Raw genomic sequence first — 25,151 nt, 5'->3', positions numbered from 1 at the left:
GCTTAGCACTGGCAGGCACTCAGACAAGGCCGAAGGAAGACCCGGCTCCTTACTTGGCGGTTTTAATGTGCCACTTAGTATCATTGCTATTTTTATAATTTCCTCATGCCTATAGTCAGGAAATAAAATGGAGCTTCAACAGAAGGTTACAAAATGGAGCTGAAACTGAAGCTGTTTGGTGGGCAGAGTGGGTTTCCATTGTGGTGTGATGGTTAAGGAAGTGGACTGGTGGCTGGAAGATTGCAGTTTCAAGTGTTGAGGGAGGTGCTGCTGTTGCCTTGTGTGTTCAGTTAAGTGTATCCAGCTGAGTAAATGCCAGAGTGTTAGTTACCCTAGATACAAGCTTCTGTTTAGAAAATACATTTAAAAATTGTAATAAATAAATAAATAAATAAATAACGCAACTAAGAAGTCACTGTTCCCTGCTCTGTGAAATGAGATCCTCTATAGTAGGCTGGTGTCCACTCAGCCACACGTACTGCACACAGCCATTTTGTACGTGCTTGGAAAATGCAATTAATTTGGGATATACTACGAGTTTTTAACAGTGTAGGTTGGTACAGTGTAGTGTACTTGCACATTTAGGTTCTGACCAAATGCTGATGTAGGCTTGTCCCTAATACAAGTGCTATGGCCTGAAGGGTAATAGTGTTAAACCACCCAATCCACAGTGGTGCACATAGCACTTTATTATAGGTTGCAGTTCTGTAACTTTTTATAAAACCTTTATATGCATTCATTCCTTTTTTTTTCATTTGTATCATAACTACTATATTTGGCTCAATAAGCAATGATTTAGAGAACCCAGTAAAATCATTTTTACTTAATTTTCACATTTGCAGTGGTTACATATCATCAAAAGTCAGTCAAAAGAAATAGTCAGTGTAACGCACAGGCTTGTTCAAGATGTTATTGTGGTAACCTACAAATTTTAAGTTGAAATTGTGGCTCCAATTTACTTTGAATGACCTCCATTATCCTCAACCAAAACATCAGTTTCACAGATTAGAACAGATTTTGACAGTGAACTTAGAAATTTTACTGACCTCTGAGCCACGTGATTTTACTCTATATTGCACAAACTCTCAGTTATTTAGTTCCATAGATCTTTGGGACCGAATCAAGGAGCTGTGCAGTTCTGCTATAGATTATAGGGCAGCAGTTATCGCTCTGTATTCCCTATCATAGAGGGTAGAGTGTGGGAGAGCAGTCTTGTGGAACTGCTCCCGATAGGATCAGTGTCATGTCTTTCATTTATTTTTATTTCATTTCCCACTCAATTAATGAAAGCCATGTAGTCGATCCTATCGTCTGCCGTTCCATGAGATGCTGTTCCCCCACACTGTCCTCCCAGGGGACAGGGAATGAAACAAGAGATGACTTCCCCTCTGTGATATAGTGTGGGACTGCTCATGTATTTATCCTTATTGCTGTTGATGCTATTGTTCTTCATCCAGGCGGACTTGCAGTGCTATGAAAGCTTTACATTTTGCACACTTGAGGAGTGCGTGTAAAAGTTGCTTTAAGTGTGCAGCTTGGGAGCCCCACTACTTGTCATTCAATTCCACAACCATCAGGTCCTGAATCTAGAACCCTAACCTCCACACCCTAGTGCAGCCAGCGTGGAAGGGCAGAACCCCTTCGGAAGCAGAATGCTATATTATGGCTGGGAGGCTTGCCAGCTGTTTTATTGTGAGAAAAAGGACGTCTTGTTCGTGACAGGTCCCCCTCTTTGGTATGGGAGTCAGTGCACTCCTGGCGGTGGAGGTGGAGGTGCTCACAGCCACGGACTCAGCCTGCATGCACAATCACCTGCTTGCAGACAGCCTGCTCTATTTTCGTCCTCAGCGTTGGGGAGGTGGGGTGGGGTGGGGGTGGGGGGATGCTGTCTCGTCGCTGACAGCTGAAAGTCAACCTGCACAGACACAATGGGGGGGGGGGGGGGGGGGGGGGATGAGGGGGCTGAGAGGTGGAGGGAGGGGGGGGGCAGTGGGGCTCTGCACTCAATAAACACAGCTTACTGCATCTGCAGACTTCACCTAGGAACCTCATATCTTTTTCATCCCGCGTCCCGCTCTCGTCCCTGCTGTTATGAGAGATCACAGGAGGAAGCCGCCCCTCCTTTCATTAGAAACACTGCTGAGGTATAAGGGCTTCCCTTACATCAAGCCCAAGAAAGGTCATTCATATACCTTTCCCTCCCAGCCGTTTCAGCTCTGTGCAAACATCTGAAAGTTAAAGAATGGGAAAAATACAGCACGCACCTCAGTGTAGAAATTGATACCCCCTTTTTCAGTTTGGGAATTGACCCCTGTGACTAGAGAAAAAAGAACCATAAGGGCAGCCTGCCAACCCTGCCGTGTCTCTCTCCTCCCCTCCCTCTCCATCCTTTCATCTCATGCACCTGGTGTGTTTCATTTTTTATTCTCTCTGACATCCATGTCAGCCTGACAGGAGAGACTTATGGAACAAATTTCCTGACTTGTTTGAGTCCATCAATTGCTGCTCATTTCTCACTGAAAAATGTGCATTAATACATTAGTTAAGCCAAGAGTGGGTTGACGTTTTATAGAAATGAATAACTGTGCGAGGACAGCTTCATTTTTTTTCTGACTTTGACTCATTTTTCCAAACTATTTCCACCATGCTGATCGGTAATGGTAATAAATTTGCCACGTCCTTCTTTGTCGAGCTTTGGTCACCTCGAGAACCGCTCCACTCTGCTTTGCAGTGCAGTCTAATGGGGCCACGCAAACAAGTCTTGAAATGGCTATAAAATAACCTCCCTCAAAATAATAACCGCATAGTAACTCCAAAGTTTTGAGTGATAACCTCTCACAGTTATCTATTAAATACATTTGTATATGCTAATCAAGCTTTTATTGGTTGGAAAACTGCATTCAAAAGGAATTTCAAGGCCCGTTTGCACAGCCCACACCACAAAGAAAGATGTAACAAAATTATTATCAGTACCAATGACCATGGTGGAATTAGTTTGGGGGTCCAATTAGAAAAAAACCCCAAAGGTATCCTTTAAAGGGAACACGACTGCCTGTCTCAACGAGGGCACTGAGGGCTGGATTGTCCCCATTTTGTCTGTATCCTGTATTTCTGCCACAGTGATTTTGACCATGTCTCTGCTGTCTGTGCCCACAGAAGGGGAGCTGGCACCCAAGAAAGAGCCCCTGCCCATGGAAGGCACTACCTTAGAGGCACTGCTGAGAGGCGAGAGCCTGGAGAGGAAGAGCAGCAGCAACAACTCCAAGGAGGAGGAGAGTCTGCTGGAGATCCAGGTGGGGGCACGGGATCACTCAGGGAGGGGTTGGGGGCTCCCATTGACCTGTCATATCCTCATAGCTAGAGGGGTGAACCGTTTCTGTCCTGGAAGGCTACAGAATGTGCTGATTTTTTCTGAATTAACCATTATTTGGATTTGAAATCAATTCATCCGATCCTTGAAGTGTGAGTTAAATAATCCTGAATTGGGCACTTTAGGACTATAATTCCCCCTCACTCTGTATGGTGTATACTGAACCTCCTGTAGACTATGCAGAATGGTGAAAGGACAAATTCAAAAGTACACGCCATTTTGTTCAAAATGCTACTTCAAAGACCAGTTTAAAGGTGCAGCAGCTCCTCTGAAGCAGCTCCTGTTAAAATGTCACAGTCTCCAGTGACAGTGGAAAGCAGTAAAGGCTGAGGATCCCTCCCTAAAAAACACATTTGATATCAATTAGAGGTCTGCATCTGGTTAGAATTGAGGTCCGGTTCTGCCTAAACCATATGTCTTTATGACCCAAACCAGCCCAACAAACTCAAGCTAGACTTTAAGTCCGAACCCAATTGAGCCCAATAGCAGAAAGAATAACACCAACGACACCATACTGCACGGTAGAAAATAATTCAGTGTTTCCCACAGGAAAGCTGCTAGTGAAGGTGCTTGTGATTGCGGAATGGGGGGAGCGCTGTCTATAATGATCAGAACAGGCTAGCCAGCTAGCTTTACGATGTTTGTCACTGTCTATAATGATCAGAACAGGCTAGCCAGCTAGCTTTGGTGCCATCTTTCCTTCTGTTCAGTGGCTCACTGAACTTGAGGTGGTGTATTTGTATTGGTCTAAAGTGTGTAATACAACCTCACTTTCTTCCTGTCTTCCTCTTTCTGATATCTTGCAGAGGGTTCTGGAGGCTGAAGAAAACGGGGATGGTTTCCATGACGATGAAGACTTTGAAGTGGATGCTCCGAAAAGGAAGCATAGAAACAAAGGCCGGGTAAATTTTTCAGACTAAAGACTATTTTTATTGTCCCCATTAATTGCGAAAAATCAATTGCCCCCTCCATCCCATACCCTTTGGATCCATCACAGCTCAGTTGATTTAGGGGACAGTTCATGGGTTGTTTGCTGTCCTCCTGTGTTGGGAAGGTAGAAATCACCAGGCCATGCACTGGGATTCTTGGTTGGATAATCATACAGAAGTGGTATAACTATATGACAATGGCAGGGATGGTATAGAAGTCTACATTGCTCATAATGGAAGGGTTGTTCACTGTGCGGCAATAACTTTTAGTGGTACTTTAGTACAGTACAGTGAAATACCTTGGAAGTATCTGTGAATTTGTCACAATATAAAAAGAAAAAAATGCAAGGAAAATACCAGTTTGTGTAATGCCTAAATATTTAGGGAAAACTGAAAATGTTTGTTAACATTGTTATTGTTTAAATGCTTAAACAGTATATGATTAACAAGTCAAATTTCAGTGTCATAACTGGAAAATGCCCTTTGTCACTGACTCAAATTAAGAATTATGCCTGTTTGTGTGATTAACACCCCATCCAGACTCTACGGTCTCTGTGCTGTTGTACTATAAGTGATTTTTGCAGTTCTGAATCTCTGCCCAGGCCTGCTTTGGCAGGAATTGGTGACCGGGCTAATGTTCAGTCATCACAGTGACCTCAATCGCTTGATTATATGTCACTTTTAAACAGCCCTCACAAAAGATGGGGAAAAACTGCCAGCAAGCTGAGTGAGATGAGAGGGGCAGATACGATATATGCCCAGATGTGTGCAGGAGAAGATTTACCAGCGTAGAGTTCCCTGCTCTGACCAGATCTGTGGCAAACAAGGATTAATCAAAAGTGACAAAATTTTTGCATTCCTTCTGTAAGCCTTCATTCACCTGGATACAGGCCACTTAGTCCTGCAGTTTGTTACCCAGCAAGTAGAATTTGGGTCTTGTCAAGATTTCATGTGCGCCATTGTTTTTAACGCTGGCACTTTTTCTTCGATGTGTCACATTGAAATTGGCGACCGTTTGTTTTCACCTGGAGAAATTGAAAGTGCTTTCCTTTCGACAGAAGTCATTGAAGAAGGGTTGGTACACTGCCTCGGTCTGAAGGAAACCTGGCTGAGTTTTCACAAAGCTGTGTCTGAAGAAATAGGTTTCTGAGATGCACCATTACAGCAAATTACTGTATAATTTGTTCTTTGACAAACAGTGTCACACAGTGTGTGCTTAATGTCGCTGTGGTTTTGACTGGACATTGTGAATGCTGTAGCCTGCGTGTCCCAAGTGGGGGCGCTGTCTTCACGGTGTAGTTGCTGTGCCTGCAGGGGCGAGGCTCAGGACGCAGGAAGGCGGAGGCAGCGGCTGTGGATGACCAGGACAAGCCATATGTCTGTGACAGTAAGTGCCTGCCACATGCGGTGGACAACACATGCTCTCGGAAAACACACCGGCAGCTACAGTTAGACCTAGTTAGGTCAACTGACAGAAACAATACATTATGTAGGATTTCATTGTCAAAGTGCATAATAAACCTTCAACTCTGATAATACCATAGAATGCCTCTGTTGGGGAGACTACTCTGCTCTAGAATCCTGGGGCAATTTTGCTAAATATTATTGCTTTATAGCTTGCCTTCCAGGATATCATTGTAAGGTTTTCTTAACATTTTCAAATCCGTTTTATTGGTTTAGACATGAAAAAATTTAGACACTCTCCAAAATCCATTAGATTTGTACTCTAGGAAGCACTGCTGAAATATGATCAGTAAATTAACAGGCCAGTCAATGTTTGTTATCGATTATGGTTAATTATGGCTTCCTCTCAGAACAGAATAGTTTTACTAGCCTAACACATTGTGGTATTCCTTCGCTTTGGTTTTCTCTGTCCCTGGGTACAATTTATGCTGCCATCAGTATTCTGAACGCACCAATTAAGAGCGCTGCAGTCTTCCCTTAATTAAGTTGCTGCTGCTGTCTGCACACTGTCCTGTCCTGCCAGTTGAAATCCATTATATAGAGGGCTGCATCGAGCCTTGGTGCTATCTCTAAGTCACATAATTTCCCAGTCTATATTACACCTCACTGGTGTGCTTGTTGAACATTCACATACTATAAAGCACTTGCATTTAAAAAAGCTGACATTTTTACTGTTTTAATTTGGGACAAAGCATTGTAAAAGGCAGCCCAACACAGGGAATCACCTGCTTAAGTGTTTTTTATTCTGTTTCCTCTCAGTACTCCAGTTGGCAATGAGGCTTAATTTGTCAAATAAATTCTTCTTCTGCCTTTTATTCTTGGTGAGAAACTAGGGAGACGGTGCTTCTCAGACAAAACAGACAATACTATGGAATGAAAAGTTCATGTTTCACCACTCAAGGATTCCTTTAATCCCTTAAGTTTTAATGTTTTATTTAGTACATTTATCTCTGGTGTGTTTTGTATCTGGCTGTATTACTTCAGATAAAAGTTCTTGATCAGACAGGATTTAATTATCAGCACAGATTTTTAATGATCAGATTTCATTAAAATCTTTTGGTCTTATACCAAAAAAAATCTCTTTGGGTTTGAATTCCCTTTTCACATGACAGTATTTTGGATTGGTTTGTTTGGAGTATTCTGACTTGTAAAGCATTTATTGATTTTTTTTTTCTTTAGCTTCTGTCAAACGTTTTATTTTCAATTTAGCATCCAGTTAATAATGTGGAGGTGTTGAGGAAGTCAGCAAGAAATCAGCCAAAATAACTCTTTTCAATTGAATCTCGCTTACTGGACAACTTTTTCCAGAACTTTGAGACTACCCTGTGATAGAAAAAACACATTTATAAAAATCTGATTTATGGCTTGGTCTCTGGAGATTGATAGTTTGTCATTGTGCTGATAAAAAAGCAGGCTGTATAAGATTGCCGACTCTTGAACACATTTACACCATTTGCACTCTTTATTAGAGAAGAAGGGTACTTAAACTTTGAGGGAGTGGATGTGTGGATGATTTGCATAATTTCCTACATCGTAAAGGATCTTGTGTAACTGACTGTAGTCACTCTGGGCTCAAATGATCCTGTCAGTATGCAATTTACATTTGAAAAACAGGAGGGGGAGGGGGTTGAGGGGTTGGGCTCTTTCATGTAATGCTAATTCTTTCTGAGTGAAACTTACTCTTGTTTGTTTTCTTCTTTTCTTTTTTTGCTTGTGTCTTCTTTGTTTCAGACAGATACAAACAAAAGCATAACTCAAAAACGACGGCCTCAGGTATCTGGCCTTGTCGCCTTCCTTTCTTCTATGGGGAAATTTGGGCTTGATTAAGGATACGATCACAGACTGCCATAGTTACTCTTCTTTAAACCGTGGAATCAGCATGGTTGCCTTTAACATGATTCTATTCTTGAATACTTCCATTGGACCATTCAAATCTACAGAGTGATCTTTTGGAATTGTTTCTCAGCTACTGCCATACTTTTTCTGAAGCAGATTAACTGGTCATTGCAGCAGAGAAGATCAAATTCCACTGTGGAGACAAACATGTTTGGTCCGAAGTCCTGTGGGATGTTATTGTCATCTGCGCTCTCCTCTGCTGCTCACTAATGTCTTCCTGTTGGCCCTAATCTCTCAACCCAATCAGTAAACCAGTTCCTCTTATTCTGGGCTAAGTCTTCAGGATTAGTCTGTAGGTCAGAATGATGGGGTAGAGGAGAACTGGTAGAATGTTGAGTTGACATTGCAGTTGCACTGTATTGAAGTGAAACTCAGCTAAACTAGAGTAATCTTGAATTGAATTTGAATTTTAGAAATATGTGTACCAAAATACACATTTTGTGCCTTTTGGTCAGTATTGCAGTAGATAACATTATCATAAATATGATGCCTAATGTGATAGTTATCAGTCATGAATAGTATATATTCATTTTAAAATGGCAATTTGTTGTCTTCATAAATATAAACTTTATTGTCCGTGTTCCCCTTCTCCTGTTGACTTATTGAAAGCATTAAGGTCTATGTTTAGATCCCCTTATTCCACTATGCTGTGAAGTGTAGAATAAGTATGGCTACAAAACTAGTGATTTAGGTGTATAGTGCTGTGTTGTCTTAGAAAAATGAGTTGTGAAATGTTGTTGCTGACATTCCAGGGCCTTCACCTGCTTTTAGGGCGATCAGGCTTTGGTGAAATATTACTTTTCCAAGGTGAAAACAAAAAGGCTGTCCGCTTGGTCCAAAATGAGCATTGGTTAAATAAAGCTGTGTGACCAGTTCAGTGGACGTTTGCTGCGTTGTAAAATGGGGGAAAAGGTCCCAGAAAATACAAAGAAACATAAATGATCGTAATCTGTGCATGATGTTGAGACAATCTAATACTTTTATCTCAAGAAGGACCTTCTCTAAAATAACACTGAGAATGTTATAACATCATCTTCTACCATTCATTTTAAGGACATCCCTCAAATAACATTTTAAGGTTCCATACAATATTTAAACAAATGTTCCTGGAACTACTTACTCCATATTAAGTTTCAGTATACTTTTATTAGTACTAATGGTCTGTTTATACTTTACTCTATTAACACCTTTGAACACAGAACTATGCCAAACATAATCTAATATCAGGCAACATCTAAGGAAGTCTGTCCAAAAGATTTGGCTATCCCATGAAACTGTTTGCCCAGGGGATTTCTGGGAAACCTGAATTAATAGCCATATGCTTTTATTACCATATTATATTTATATATTGTCCAGGTGAAAGCTCTAGATCTTAGGTCTTGAGGACTGGTACTGGTCCGGTAAAGTGTTGAAGCTTCTAGAGGTGGTGCTTAAGAGTTCCTGTGTGTTTTTACCTCTCTCAGTCTGTGGGAAGCGCTACAAGAACCGTCCGGGCCTGAGCTACCACTACGCCCACACCCACCTGGCGGAAGAGGAGGGTGAGGACGAGAGAGACTCAGAGCCAGCCCAGTCTCCACCTGCTCACTGCTCTGACAACCACAAACGTAAGGAAGGCTCCACATCTGCCTGCTCCCCTGCTGATATTACAGAGATCACAGTGATTAATTAACGTACTAGTCATGATGTCGTTAAGACATCTGTATTCAGGGTGACTGACAGTGTGTTCATGAGGTGTATTTCCTGTGTGTCCCTCTACTGTTGCCGTTCACCGGTAGTGTCAATGACCCTCACAAGTTTAGGCCCACACTTTGTTTGAAATGGCCTTTTTTAAATATACATGTGAATGTTGTTAGGACCCAGCTTCTCTTTGTGGTCAGTCAGGATAATGTTGGAATTCACCACTTTTGGCAAACACTTTACTAGAGAATAGTAAAAGATTGTTGAACATCATGCAGGCCAGCGGGAAGGTCACTGAAACACAAAACATGTTTGTAGCACAGCAACCTTCAACATACTGTTCATTTGGGTTGGCTTAAGTACCCTCAGAAGCCTTGACATGTCCATCTTATCCGCAAGGGCCTGCAGCAACTGTTCCAGAATGACATATGTTTTGTTAATCAACATTACAAGCTATTGGTCTTGCCTGATATCTTCGCTCAGTGAAGGCAGGGACCTATCCCCTCTCCGGCCACGCAATTTACAACCTACAACCTAGGCCCCTGAGGACTAAGCCAGGCCTCACCTGTTATACTAAATCATTGATCAATACACACAGGCTTAACTGCGCATACAGAACAAACCTCTGAACAAATGAATGTGTATGTAAATTATTAGTCCAGTCAGTGTCAGACAATGGACAGAAAAACATTTGTCTCTTGATTTATTATATTTGTTGTGTTTGTCAAAAAATGTGTATTTCCTTGGATCATAATGTTACTGACTCTACACTGGGTCAAATCATTAGACAAGGAAAATTCCACAAGGAATACATGCCAGTGAAAAGGATCTTTTATTCACCTTTGATATGGTTTTAACCCTTAAACAGTAATAAATAACCTGAAAACGTTTTTATTGCAGTTTTATACTGAGATATTTTAGGGCCTGTTCAGAGCCCTGGTGTCGATCAGTCGATCAGTTTCTGCCAGCTGATGCAGTGGTCCTGTTCTCTCTGCTCCTCACAGCTCAGAAGGGCCCTGATGGCACAGTTATTCCCAATAACTACTGTGACTTCTGCCTGGGTGACTCAGGCAGCAACAGGAAAACAGGCCAGGCGGAGGAGCTGGTGTCCTGCTCTGACTGCGGCCGCTCCGGTGAGTTCTTTCCTCTCGTTCCGCTATCCCAGCATCCCAAGCTCTGCCTCCCCGCTTTCATTACAGCTTCGCCGTGGCCAGCAGCTCACCAGTGCTTTTTGATTTTTGCTCCATCGCCCCACAGCACTCCTCGCTTGGCTAGGGGGAGATTTCCATTAGGAAGGCAGAGAGCTCCACTTCCTGTTTGCCCAGAGCCACTTTTGCACAACCTAGTTTTATTTGGCTTTTAAATGTTCAAGGAAACAAACAACCAATAATACTGGAGAGTATTGCAGCTGGTATGTCAAACAAACTATGCACCACTGCCCTGTGGCACACTGACCCAGTTTTATCACTGGAGTCTTCGCACAGGTGTAATGAATGTGTGGTAATAAAGAGGCAAACAGAGGAGCACTTTGCTCTTCTGACTGGATGTTTATAAATCACTGCCTTAGGTCTAAAGAAAGCCAAAAGAACCCAGTAGAACCACTTCAGGGGTCCAAGCTCTGCAATCCAGATGCAAGTCAGATCTACGCTGATGCGTGGCAATGTGTCAGACTGAAAGGCCGGTGCATTGGCTTTCTCTCACAGTTGCTTTAAAGGCCTTTTTATTTCAAGTTGTTGCCCACACACTTTCTTTAACCTGGCATCCGATAAATACTCATACCGAGATAAAATTCAGTTAAGTGTACTCACTACTGCCTTCAATATTCAGTAATAAAACACCAGATGGAAATCACCCATACATCCAACAAGACAGACAGAGAAGAGCGCATCTCACGTGATCCAACTGGAAAACAAACATAAAAAATAGCTTTACACAGCTCTCTGACATGAAGTCACAAAAGTATCTGACATGACCACATGTTTCTAATATGAAATGGTGTGCAGTTCTATTTGTGAAAAATTGCATTCATTCATGCACCATCCTTACAAAAGCAGTTGGTTGCAGCTGTAAGGATTGTCCTTCCAAAGCTTAGCCTGTTTTGTTCAGCATGATAGTGGTTGTGAATTTAGCTTCAGTGGCTGTTTTGTTTCTGTTGTATGGAGGAGTGTTGTGTGTTGCATGTATTGTAGGCTCTTCAGTATTGCTGTTGGTGTGGACTGCTGCCCACTGACTGAGTATTCTGGCCTCTGCAGTTTTGTCACATGCTGGACCTGTTTTACCTGGAATAATAATACCCACTGAACCCCACCGTGTTTAAATGATATACAGCTCTGTAGTTGCTGCACTAAATGAATCAATTCAACATTTAAGATAAATTTTAATGTACACATGCAAGTGGTGTCTTTTTATAACCTCATTTCCTCTAACCCAGAGAAGATGTATCATGAACAAGGAAAATATAAACCTTGATAGTGACCTCATTTCCCTTTTTTCATGCACTGAAGGCAAGTCTGCAATCTTTTTTAATGAGGCACGTTAAATTAGCTGCTGAAAGATGCTGCGGGTTTTTTATGGGCCTTGGGTGGGCTAGACTAATCCGGGAGCCATGTCACGTTTTTTTTTTTCTTTTACGGGCTTCCTTGTTGGCAGCTTCGTTTCCAAGTGTCACAAAGTTTCTTCGCTTTCATGTTCCAACCTTTGGTTTGTGTTCACACTGTACATCTGAAGTACGACTCAGCTTCTGTCTGTCTGTACGCCGTAGATCTCCTCTGTAGGATAGAGTTTGAAAGTCTGTGTGAGGTCATATTCATCAAAATTGCATTGACGTTAAAATTGTTAATCGAGACCATATTTCCTTTTGAAGAGAAACATTTTCCCTCACTGTCATTTTTTTGTTGTTGTATTTTTCCATTGTAGTTCAGTCCAGACCACTTTGAAGTTACAGGAGGTTCACTGGTTTTTCAACAGGTCGAATGTCACTATTCTTGTAGTGACAATGATGCTGTCGGCTTACAACACCGTTTTTCTTCTTCAGCATTGACTAGAGCTGCTTGGCTGGGTGTGTCTTTGATGGTGAGAGAACTAATTGGCGGATTGGATTGCTTTAAGCGCTAGACTGTTTACAAAGTACCATAGACAGAACAAACACCCTGTACTCATTGAAGCAATTTAGGAAAAGTTCTCGTTTTCTGGGGATGCTGCTGGGAAGTTTTCGCTTAATTGTATTTGGCCCAGAAGTACAGTAATGACTACTGTCAGTTCAGTATCAGTTGCTATTGCTGTCATGGAGGGCACTAGATGTGTTACTGCTCCTACCGTGACTCACACAGTCAATAAATACTGCAACATCAGCAAAAGGCTCATTTGTTATCTTGGAAACTGTTGTAAACTCAGTGATCAGTGAATTAGTGGTTTTAAAAAACAGCTCTGGGAAGGCAGTGGAAATGTTTTATAGCAGAATGGTTATTATAGCATTTTATTTATAATCATGTGGGATGGTTCAATTTGGCCAGTCTTAAATAATTCTCTCTTAGTAGTGTCTTCCTGAGGTTTCCTATTTGAGTGTAGACTGGATTTAAGGACCACGCGTGTTCTCACAGATAAGGGAGGAGCTTGTTTAGGAGACTTCCCTGGCTTGCATGCAGGTCAACTTCTTTTTGATGGCTTGTTTTTCAAGATAAATAAAATCCAGTTTTAAAACCATTGCTGGAAAACGCCTGACTGAATGAATGCTGATTTCTGTATCAGACAATCATGTCTGACATTGCTTACATTTGGACCCATTATCCATGTAATGCCAAGTGTTTACTGAAATGACTTGATTTAGGTTAAATAACTAACAAAAAGCAGTGGTCTGAGAATTTTAGCCTGTATCCTTTTGGTTATAAAACCTATTCTATGCAGATTTATACAATTTATACTTCATGTGGAATGCATCTTGTCTTGCATGTCTGCTCAGTCAAAGACGATGTGCTATCTGTGTGTGGTGCATTGGAAACCACCGCTAACAGCAAGCCGTAGATGTGCTTGTGTGTGCTGCAGACCAAATACAGAAATGGAAACTGCACGGCTTTGCATAAGTTATTAGACTGGGGTGTCAAACAATTCCCAGGGGGCCGCAGTGCTGGTTTTTGTAGTTTCCTTTCAATCAGCTGCCAATTAAGGCCCTGAGAGCAAGGTTTGTGGATTCTTTAGCTAATAAATGACTGAAATGTAATCAGCTCAGCTGTGTTTGCAGTCAGGCCCTTATGGAAATGCTAAACATTTCATAATTCTCTCTTCTGTGGGATTAACTTTCATTTTTTATATTACATAGTGTAATCCATTAAAAGGAAAATTAATATCCCCTTATTGCTTGTACCTAATCTGAGGTGAGCCATTTAATGCAGTGTTTTTGAAAACCGTATGTTTTCTGATCTGATTAGTTATTTACTGACATTTTAGCTTCTCAGATAGAGTTCATTTTGATATAGGTCACACATTAATTGGGTTAAATTGGGAATAAAGGCATGCAGTTCTTTGGTAGCTTTTGGTAACCTTCTAGAGAATATGTTTTACCTGCATTCAGTGTATCCCACAATTCATGTTGATTTAGTGTGAGTTTTCTATCAATTTAGTGTTGGCTTGAATAATTAAGATTAGAAATTTGGAATGTTTATCTCTGTGTCCTTGCTCATTGCTTATAGGATGGGTAGAAATGGCATTCTATGTTTCATTTCATGTTTTCATTGTTTGCATCCATTATCAATTATTTCTCCATGAGACATACTGTTATTCATTATTCGTGTTGTACTATTGCTATCAGAGTAGTGGTTTTTGAAATGTTGAACCTGGAATCAGTTCCCTGCACTTTTTTCTGATAAACTGTTTGGTGGCTCATAGTTATAAGCAAATGTATGGAGGGAACATCTTGCAGGAAACCATGTTTTCTGGCAGTCCCCATTCCAGGCTGTTCAACTGAAAGAGGAAATAACACGCTGTGCTCCACAGTACACAATAGCCATTGCGTGACTTGGCTGACTGATATGTCATGGCCATTAAACGTATTGCTTTGTTGCCCCTCTTCCACAAGTTTGTGGTGAATTAAAGGGACGGCCATCTTTCAAATCTTTATGACACACAGTAGTTGGCGCTCTGGTATCTCCTGAGATCTAAACTGCAGTTTAGCGAAGTGGTCCATGAGGTACACCAGCGCCCCTGCCCTCGCTCCCTCCCGCCCCTTTCCCCTACTCCTTACCTCTTACCTGCTTTCTGCTATCGCCACTCAGAAATGAAGGAAATTAAGACGCATAGGCCTGTGACAAAGCTTGAGGCCTAGTTGACTGCTTTGTAGTTGTTGCTGTGTGTTGCCATACTGCGGTGCTGATATATTCATCATACATGTCAGCTGGACGCATTGGAGGGAGAGACGAGAGGAAGATGGGCGGGGCCGAGGAATTGTTTGGTGCCACGTCCGAAAGCGACGCGTCCACGTTTCACGGCTTCGACGACGATGAATTCGATGAGCCCTTGTCGAACGGCAGCGTGGCGTCGCCTCGGTGCAGATAGAGAACAGAAACAAACTTTAAAAAATGACAGAAAAAAAGACAGAAACCTCTGACAAAAGTCTGCTGCTTCTTTTTTAATTGATTTTTGTTTTTAGTGGAAAGCACAACTGTTCTCTTCAGAAGAGGAAAGCAATTGTTATTTTTATCTTTAGTGGAAAACTTCTGCTTTTTAATAAGTTAGGAATATTATTATTTTTATGTAAACTTTGAAAAGCAAAGAGCAATGGACAGTGTCTGCCTGAATTATGTGCTGACTGTGTGTAAAACAGAAGAATCTCTTCTTTGGATTTTTTTTTTCCCTGGAGGGGAAATGCAGTTATTTTACAAAAAAAAAAAACTATGGAACATTTGGATTTAACTGTACAGTGTGGTGTAGGACAGACCTGCCAGCAAAGTGGGATTTGATTTAAAACAATGAATAAAAAGACTATTGGGAGAAACGCAATTAATGTCAAACGAAACCAGCTTGTTTTGTGCGACAGAGAAGTCTGGGCAGAGGAAACGAGGCTTAATGGAACCATTTTCAACAGCGGCCCCTGCCTTGGTGAAGAAAAGGGCTCCCGCTGTCTTTACCTCTGGATTGCAATAATGTGAAAGTGAAGGAATAAGTGACTTCTGGGGGAGAGAGTTTGGCTTGCTGTTACCATGGAGAGAGGGGGAAACCGCAGTGGGGGTCCTGGTGGAGGGAGAGAGGGAAGGCGTGCCTGGCTGGGGGCAGTTAGCTGAAAGGTAAGAGCCTATTGGCGTTTCCTTCTCATGCTTTCTGTGTGGGCCAGCTCTTCTGGGCTCTGCTTATAGGAACATTGGGGACAGCAGTGCCCATGAGATGGTGGACATGGATGTTAACACTGTAATTAAGTGCTGGCTAGTCCTGTTCAAGGTGACTGAAATTAGATAAAGCCAACTAATTGGATATAACCACATACCAGTATGGCACACAGTGACTACCTATCAGAGTTCCCATAGCTCACATGTGACAAACTTATACATGGGAATCCAGTGTCTTAACCAGGCATGAGCTTTCATGATCTTGTTTCATTGCAAATCACATTGCCTTCTCTTGAACTGACTGAAGAATGTACATGTCTTCATTTGTCTAATAGGGGAACTTAATATGACAACTAAGAATATTGGATTTGGGCATATTCCCAAACCACAAATCAATCTCTCAACCCAGCACCGTGTGCTCTTCAGTGAAGTTCAGAGAGTAGCTTTATAGAAACAGCTGATGGCTCTCTGCTCTCAATCCCCCCTGGTCTGCCTGACAGCTGAAGCTGTTTGTTCTCTGCCTGAGTCTGAAATGTATCTTAAGAGTGGCAAAATCCCATTCACACATCTGAGTTGTATGTGAGAAGATAGCTCATGGAACCTCCTTACCAGCAGGCTCTTTTTTGCACATTTGCAGCATACTTCTCTTGTAAGCGAGAGACGTACACTATGCACAATGGCTAGTCCATCAGCAGCTGGAGCGTTTCTCTTCAGAGTGATGCCGCTCGAGATACAGACGGCATTTATGAATCAGCCGGAAAGCCTTTTGCATTACTGCATTATGTTAACACTGCAATGTGTACCTTTCCCTGTGGGTTTCTCCATGGGTGATAAGGTTACTGTGTGATATAATTGACCAATCTAATTAGCTGGGCTTAGCCCTCTGCTGAAAAAGCCCTTTTAGTGGCCATTGTGCCAGAATGAGGCTGAGTAAGTGGATCACTGTCACACAGCCATCAGCTGACTGCCAAATAGAAATAATCGCCATTCCATTTGGGAGGAATGCCGACTCAGTCAGACAAAAAAAGCTTTCCGTGCAGAAATTAAAGCCTTAAAACATGCCACATGTAACGTAGGATTTGAAAAGTACAATGATTTTAAAACAGGAAAGTATATACCTATAGATAGACATAATATTTTAGGATTTTGTTGAAAGAGCCCTTATTCAGGGCATCTTAAACTGGACATTGTGGATACAGTTGGATACTGTTGAGCTTTGAACCTGCAGCCCTCCTGTTACAGGCTGCATAGCATTTCACAGACAGGTTAAAAAGGATTAGAATGCCTCCTATATATAGTTTGCCTGAACATTTTAGGTTCAGACATGAAAATTTATGCAATTTATGAGAAAATGTAAAAAACTGGCTATTGATTTTTCTCATACACAACAGAGATCCGGTCCATACCAGAAATAGTGCTCAAGGAATGTCCAGACAAACAAAGCATATTTTCAAGTCCTATTTTTCGGCAGATTAAAGGGTGATTTAGCTGGCGAAAGGGTGCCCAAATCTGCCAGTTCACCTGAAACCCACTTTGACTCATTCAGAGCAGACCGGGGGATTGTTGATAGGACAGAATGGAGTTTTGCTATTTGCCAAAGAGTTAGTCACACAGACTCACAGTGCATCTCAAATGTCTATCATAACAAGATAATAATGATAATGAAAGATATCAAGATAATAAACTCTAATGAAATGTGGGCTACTTAGTCATGACAGGTTAGTTTTGACTAAGACAGGTTAGTTTTGACTAAGACTTTCCTGTTGTAGACCTTTTAGGGACCAGTTTATTCATATGTTTGATCAGATGCACTACTCTTCACACAGTAGTCTACCACTTATCTAGTGTAAACTGCCCCTTGACTTTACCAGACTGGTTGCTCTCTCACCTTTTCTAATTGTTTTACCATTGTCATGTTGCCCATTCAAAGACAAGTCCTGCCCATTCCCTTCCCAGGAACGCTGAGTCAAGCGGATCCTGAGTGATCAGCCAACAGGACAGCAGTCAACAGGAATCAGCCACAGCCTCCACTCCCTGGCCCCCTCGCACCCCCACACCCCCTTCCATGGACCACAGGAACCCCAGCACTGACCAGCTCTCCCACTGTCTTGCTCTGCCCCTGCAGATATGCAGACAGACAGGCAGGCAGACAGACAGATAGACGCTGTCCCGAGCACGTGCAATAAAGTCCCAGACACCCTGGAATTTAGAAGAAGAATACCCCCTCCCCCTCCCAGGCTGAGCTGGGACTCGAACTTTGAAGATGACAAAAGCAATTATGACAAAAAGAAAGAGAAATTATGAAAATAAATCTTAACATGTTTCAGGCACCATTGCCCACAGCCCAGTTTGAAACACTTTTACTTTTGGTTGTTTCAGTTATCTGGTCTCAACATCCTCTGTAAAAAGTTTTAAGTCAAAATAAGAGGCACTAAAGAGCATTTTGTAACATCACTGGCCATAGTAAGAACATCAGTTGGCATCTGCATTGTTTGCCCACGTCCTTATTTGCTACACAGAATAATAACACAGCCAGTCAGAAGACGTTTTGTCCAGCATTATGCAAGAGAAGCAAACCTTTGTCTGACAACTGCTCTAAAAACTCAGTTTAAAGGGGGTAGAAGTGGAAGATTCCATGCGATATTGTGATCTCCTCTTGCGAACTGCTTGACTTTTTGCCATCGCCTCCAGAGAATCGGCCTGCTCATAAATTCTTACCAGAATATTTTTTTTTCCAGGAGGAAAGAAGGCGATGTCAGGGGAGAGAGGGACGGCATGCTTGTAGAATTGTGTCAGTGAGCGGAAGCTTCTCAGAAGAGAGGGAAGGAGCTTTGAGAAATAACTTTGCTTTGAAAATCTGTGAGGATTCCCAGTAATGGCTTATTTAAGGCAGTTCTGAGAAGTGGAGCCAATCTCCGGTTCCTTAAGGCAAGTAATGGACCAGCTCAGAGTTACAAAAAAAAAAAATCCACTGAGACAGTATGTCACCCTGTCTCATCCGAATTGAAAATGCCAACTAGATGGGAAATGCAAACCGACACTGCACAGTATAAATGCCGGCAGTTTGCTTAGGCTGCCCCCTGATCAGGAAAGGTTACAGCTCAGGACGTGGTTCGTAAATGTCACTGCCTGACCGTGTGCCCCCAGCATTGTATGCTGTCACCCATTCCTCTGGGCCCACACCATCTTCTCTGACATATCAGAGTCAAAAGGTTTGGCGCTGAGCTCGGCCTTGACTTGGACAAGAAGTCAAGCCTTGACACCCGGACCTGCCCCTGCTCCCCTTTACGAAGTTGTGCAGTTGCAGTGTCACTGAGCTGACTGGCGGAGAGAGGGAACTGGGAACCTGCTGAAAGTGGCTCCTGTCTCCAAACATAGGGGTTGTAGTTCATATTTCTAATATAACTGTGAGCGGGTAAATGTGGACAATAGCCAAGCCACTGTGAAACATGGTAATGCTTAGCCGAAATATTTGTTTTTGCTGGTGGGGGGTGGGGAGGGGGGGTACATATAAGTCTTCTCGCAATAGAAGTACCAGAAATTTGAAGTGTTCTGGAAGATAGCATCAAACCCACTTTGTCTTTCACCCTGCATTCTGGAACTTGAACCTTCTGAAATGTATCCAGGCCTCTTTTGAAGAATCCACAGTTGTTTTCTTGTTGGTGATGTCTTACAACATTTGTGGCTGGATCTGCTGACTTTGTTTAGCACGTTGTTTCACATTCGTTTATGTTTTTCCAGTACCTTCCTTTGTTTCTTGACCTCAGTAGATGCTCAGGCATTTTGGACTTATTGAAGTTCTGTAAACTGTGCCGTATCTAAATATGCTCAAATTTCAATGTAATCAGTTGTCCCACAAGGAAATCTTTTGAGAAGGAAAAGCAAATGGGTCTTCCAAAACTCTTAACATGTTTCCCATTAGGACTGTTTGATTTCAGTGTATTGTTTCAATCTTGTGTTTTCTTGTGTGTTCAAAAGTAAAATAGGACTTCATCAGGACTTCCTTTTGTCTCTCGATAGACTGTCCAGAGGTACAGTTGCAATGTTATGTGAATGAGGATTTTCTCTCTTTCTCCTTAGCTATTTTACATTTACTCCTAGTCCTGACAATGTTGCATAGCTTACTCACCTTTGAACCCTCTTTAAAATAAGCCATTATTATGGGAAAGAGAAGGATGTATGCCATCCACTTGAAAGCGGCAGGCAGTTTGTTAGATTTAAAAATATGATGGATAATGTTCTTAATGAATTAAAGTCAGCGAATTGTAAACCCTGAGAGTGAATGCAAAAGAAAATAATTTCAATACCAAGGAGTATTCCTCTCAGGAAATGCATATATTGCAATCTGAATGATTAAATACGACAGCTTGTAAACAAAGCCACCATTGGGACAAACTGCAAGACAAATCAACTGAGGAAACTCAGCACTGTAAGGATCCGTTACCACTGCTGTCAAAACACTGGACTGTTTCATTCTTTTTGGTGCTTATAATAATGACATGGAATGAAATCCTAATCACATACAATGATGGACTTGTAATGAGACTACAATGTAGCTGTTAAACGCCTGCTAATAAGTATTGTTTTTCCTGATTAAGCAAACATATGGACATTTATGTTAAGACCACTACTGGTTTAGAGTCACAGGCTGACAGACTTAGTGTCACTGAGAGGTTTGCATTCATACTTGCAATTGCAACATGAGCCATAGTATGTTTATATAATACCTTTATTTGCTGCAGTCTTATCTGTCCATGTTGGTTTTGGGTTTTCTCAGGATCAGTAAAGTGTAGTTTCCCTGGGTTCTCAGCTCTGTAAAATATCAGCTCATTGAAAGTAAATGGCCTAGCATAAACAGGACAGTTCTTTTGGCATCAAGCTGAGGCATGGAATTTCTGATATCGCATTCCTCACCCCAGTAAATCCCAGTTTCTTGACTTGAAATAAATTGATTATTTTGTTCTGTCCTAAAACAGGTCACATGGTGTCCTGTCTAATTAAGATTCAGTATGCTCTGAGGTCTCTGGTGGGTGAGGGAGAAGGTTGCATTTTCAGACAGAAATAATCCATGCATCATTGGTTTGTGGAAGATGACTGGTGTAATAGACTTATTGTGTATCGTCCTGTGGGGAAGCTCCTGTAGGCTTTCAACTTGTGTTCCTCTGATTGTATTCCACAGACAGTGAAGGAAAGAGGTGAATCTGTAGCTGTACTAACAGCATATTTCATTTTATTTGTTAATTCTGTATCGGCTATTATAAGACACTGAAGTGATTTGCGTAGAGTAAGTACCCTGTTAAAGGGTAGCTGAGAAATTAAGTTTAAGCCCACTGTTTACAAGAGCATTTCTTTAACCACTATACTACACTGCTGTCTTTATTTGATCAGAAACATTGCATTCTTACTTTTGCTATGTACTGTCTTTAATTATAGTGAAAAGACTGAGCCCTGTGACTTATGTTGGATTCCAGTGCAGGAAGGTTGGCAGTTTCTTACAGATTCTAGATGTTTCTCAGCTGATGGTCTTATGAAAAGCTAACCAAAGTGTAACAGATGTCACATTCTGTCTTGATGTAAGCTAGAGGTCACAAATCTGGTGGAAAGGCCCAAATTTTTCTTTCAGTGGAGAACGCCAACTGCACTTCAGCTAAACACATGCAAGCTTGTGGCCAAACGGTGCAGGAACAGGTGCTGAAACCAGCGGCATCACCTTGGTTTGACATCTGGCCTTTGAAGAGTCATGGGAAATGCAGAGACGGCACACCACAAAAGATCAGTAAGATTGCGATAGGCTGCAGCCCGCTTGTCAGGATACGTTCTCTTGTTAATTCACTGGGAAAAAAGGTCAGCAGGTTCCAGAGCAGCCATCCCTGGGGCCTGCGTGCTCCAGTCAGCTTGGCCATGGTCCATTTGATGTGCCACGAAGGGGAAAAGCCTGACATGTAAGAGTTGAGTGGTGGAAGCATTGCGTAAAAAAAGTAATACAACCTTTGCATAAGTCAGCAACCTTTATGCAGTACATTACAAAAGGTGACTCAAAACAGTTTACGGATGAATAATAGGAAGTGCTGAGGACTGGAAAATTATTCTCTGTATCTGTGAGCAGGTTAAGAACATCTCATCTAGAGCTTCAACAGTGCAGGAGTTGATTCACTTGGCAGATTTTTTTGTGTCAGTAGCATTCAATCCCCAGCCGTAGTTAGAGTGCAGCCTTGTAACAGGAGTCTAGCCCTTTGGAAGGTCCATGTTATTAGATTGCCCCAGGCAATCATTGGACGTACCGGTGGGCCAAATAAAATCTGCAGTCCACTGCCTTTGCACTTGCACAATGCTAATGTGAAGGAGGCATCTCTGGAATGCCCCTTGATGTCCACATTTTCCTGACAAGAGATCTGATTAGCATGGTAAGCTAAAGACCAAGGTTCCATGATGGGGGACGACCTTCAATAGAGGACATTGACTATACTGAGCTCCATAATTGCTGTCAGGGCAAATAAAATAGTTATATAGTTATACTAGCGGCAGTAACAAACAGACCTATTTATTAATTCCCAGTCATTGTACAGCTTTGTTATTTGGAATCCCCAATCACTCATGTATGAAGTCAGGCAGAGGTGAATGAAAGTGGCAGTTTGATAGGGGGCTGTCTTTCTGTGATTGTCTTTAAAATCATCAACCACTGTGCGAGTTTCCCTGTGAACTGTGTTGTTTGTAAAACTCGTGTTAGTCGAAGCGTGCACCAGGAACTGACTTGTGAACCCACATTGGAAACCGTTGCCTTCACGTCTGCAAGGCATTGTCAGGACTGTACATCACCGTGGCGCTTGGCCGAGTTGATCTGCTGCCAAGCTAAAGCACAGCACAGCACGGCTGCTTTTCACATCAAACGCACCAGGAAGTGGTCATGCTCGCCTCTTTTTAGGTGTGTAGCTGTTTGCTTGTTCTCTCTCTGTGTGTCTCTCTCTCTCTCACTATCACTCGCTCAAGGCCTCTTGCATGGCATTGGAAAGCTGTCTGTGTGCATAGAAATATTCCAGTCTGGTTTTATATCAGGCCTGTTATCTTCAGCAAAACCAGGCTACGTTGTAAACTGCCCTGAAGTTGTCGGCGGTGAAGGAAGGGGAGGGGAGATCAGTGATAGCCCTTGACATGACCCTACTTTGTTCACAGTAACATGTGTTGTGATATAAACAAGGGGAAAATGACCACTCACTAAACTACTTGATCATTTTCCGAGTATGTTTTCCAGTTGAATTGTCATCAGAATTGCATTTAACCGTTGGTCAATTTATCTATGTGGCATGTAAAGAATGTAAGCCACTGGACTGTGTGTGCTCTTGTGTAAAGCAGAGAGATAATGGTTAAGGCCGTGCAGATGATCGAAATACAGGTACTGCCACAAACACACACACACACACACACACACACACACACACACACAAACATATACACATAAAAAGCTGTCAGAGACTGTTTACTCAAATACACCAATGAAGCACACGCTGCATGGCCTTCCTCACTGAACTCAAGTCCAAGTTTCTTATTCTCTTGTTCCCTGAGTTTCCTCAGGAACTTGTTCAGTGTTTCAGCCACTCCTGTTGGGCTGAGAAGAAAATGGGGTAATCCCAGCCTCCACAGATGCAAATTGTGTTTATTTGCTAGAACCCCACAAATATTTAACCACACATGGAGAAACTTCAGTAGCAGCCTCGGGAACTCCATGTTTGCTTGTTACTTGTGAGTTCTTAGCAATGTCAATGAACCTCAAACAAATGGGTTTAGCGCACTTGTGAGCAACAGTTGTCCTCACTGAATGAGGCCACGGAGTCTGTGTTAAAGGTAGCAGATGGTTTTCACTGAAGTCTTGTACAGTCCTTATACCTCTTAAAGGAGTCAATGAAAGCTGCATCTCAGTGGTTCCGCTCCAAGTTGTAGTGGAGCTGACTTGAGTTCAGAATGACTGTTGTAAACTGATTTTATTTTCAATTGTAAATAACCAAAATGGTAAAAAGTCTTTGTTAGTGAAACTATTTTTATTGTTCCAGAAGGAAATAAAGAACGAGACTCCTATTCTTGCCTGGATTATTGGTGTTTTAATGGGTCAGTGGTGTGCAAGTGAGCGTGAGTGGTCAACCAGATGCACCTGGAGACCATGACCGGAGTCTAAACCGTGACCAGGCGGAAAAGGTCCAATTAGAAGCTACATTAACTCTAAAACATAGGGGTATGTCTTCATACTGGTGCATTGTTAAAATATAAAGAAGAAAACAAAGGCTAGAACCAGAAGGAAAAACTAAATATGAGTTTATATTTAAGGTTTGTGTTCATATAATGTTTCTAAATGCTAATGATAACATGAGCGAAAGGGATGTTCAAATGGTTTCGTTGTTATTTTTAATCCCACCCCTTAAAGAATGTCTACTCTAGCTCTTACCTCTGACTCAAAACCCTTTTAACTGAACTCATACCGGAAAGATTGCATAAGCAGTTAGTTGATCTTGGGCCTCATGTAGTTCAATAATTACAGTTACTGTATATAACCACTACAACAGAAGTACTGTAACCATATCACTGTCATTTATCGTAGTTCGTTAACTGCCATCAAAACCTGTCACACGAATCCCTGCATTTCCATATCAGCACTAGGCAGGCTTGTACTGTTATGTACAGCAGACTGTTAGTTATCTCACTGACACATTTACCAGTGTTTGCATATCAGTTGTTTGCATAGGTATGAATGGGCATGATGATATCATGGAACAGCTTCATGGTAGTTATGAACATACAATGTCTTGATTATACTTCACTACAGAGCCTTTGTCTATATTTGGTAACTAGACTTATGGTGGATTTCTAACAGTTTAGGACTCAAGTTGATGTGTTTGTAAATGCTAGTGTAATTCACTGTACCTTGTATTTGATTCGCTTTCATTTTCATTTAGTTTCACCATTTTGACATTTTGGATATTCCGCATTCCTGGGACATGCATTAGTAGCTCATACAAAGTAGTGGAATGTCTACATGTCCACATTTATGTGTATTGTGACCAAATTGTGCTTTCTATGTGACCATGATTTTGACCTTGCTGTCGACGCATGACTTGCATGCATTATAAAGTCAAATGGAAAAATGCATAAAGGAGTTGCTCTTTGCTGTTGTAAAGTTGTAAAGACATGCATCTCCATGCATGGACATAGATAAGTCTGCTGGGTGTAGTTCAGAGGCCTCAGGTCATTATTACATTGTGAAGCGTTTCTGAGCACAATGCAACACGCTCCTGTTCTAACGCAGCTCATGGTTGCACGGCATCCTGAGAAATGCTTCCAGTTCCCTGAGCTCATCAGAGGCGGCCACAGTGTGCCTGGATCTCTCAGATAACACTAATTAGAAGGCAATTTTTAGCCTTGTTTCCTTCACTTCCTGAACAATTAGCGAATGGCGCATGCTGGGAACGGAAGCAGAATCTTGGTCTCTCCATTTCACAACACGGAGTCACTCTT

At 41.9% G+C, this 25,151-nt stretch overlaps 1 protein-coding gene across 4 annotated transcripts in view; it reads left to right on the top strand.

Annotated features, from left to right (window-relative positions):
• The window catches only part of LOC118228387 (zinc finger protein DPF3-like), a 49,572-nt gene that overhangs the window by 18,230 nt on the left and 6,191 nt on the right, over positions 1–25,151 (top strand). Inside the window, exons 4-11 of one of the 4 annotated variants that reach the window (XR_004765475.1) lie at positions 3,157–3,293; positions 4,177–4,272; positions 5,614–5,686; positions 7,495–7,536; positions 9,123–9,263; positions 10,341–10,469; positions 14,723–15,611; positions 17,607–23,720. Coding sequence is in view for 2 of the 4 variants with exons in the window: in XM_035419876.1 (XP_035275767.1) it covers positions 3,157–3,293; positions 4,177–4,272; positions 5,614–5,686; positions 7,495–7,536; positions 9,123–9,263; positions 10,341–10,469 (618 nt within the window). In the remaining 2 variants the exon portion in view is untranslated. Of the gene's footprint in view, positions 1–3,156; positions 3,294–4,176; positions 4,273–5,613; positions 5,687–7,494; positions 7,537–9,122; positions 9,264–10,340; positions 10,470–14,722; positions 15,612–17,606; positions 23,721–25,151 lie in introns of those variants that run through there. The other 3 variants (XR_004765476.1, XM_035419876.1, XM_035419884.1) reach the window with 3 other exon arrangements.

Source organism: Anguilla anguilla, chromosome 1 (assembly GCF_013347855.1).
Source record: "Anguilla anguilla isolate fAngAng1 chromosome 1, fAngAng1.pri, whole genome shotgun sequence".
NCBI classification, from domain to species: Eukaryota; Metazoa; Chordata; class Actinopteri; order Anguilliformes; family Anguillidae; genus Anguilla; species Anguilla anguilla.
The sequence above is the reverse complement of the archived record's forward strand: the minus strand, read 5'-3'. Positions and strand labels throughout refer to the sequence as shown.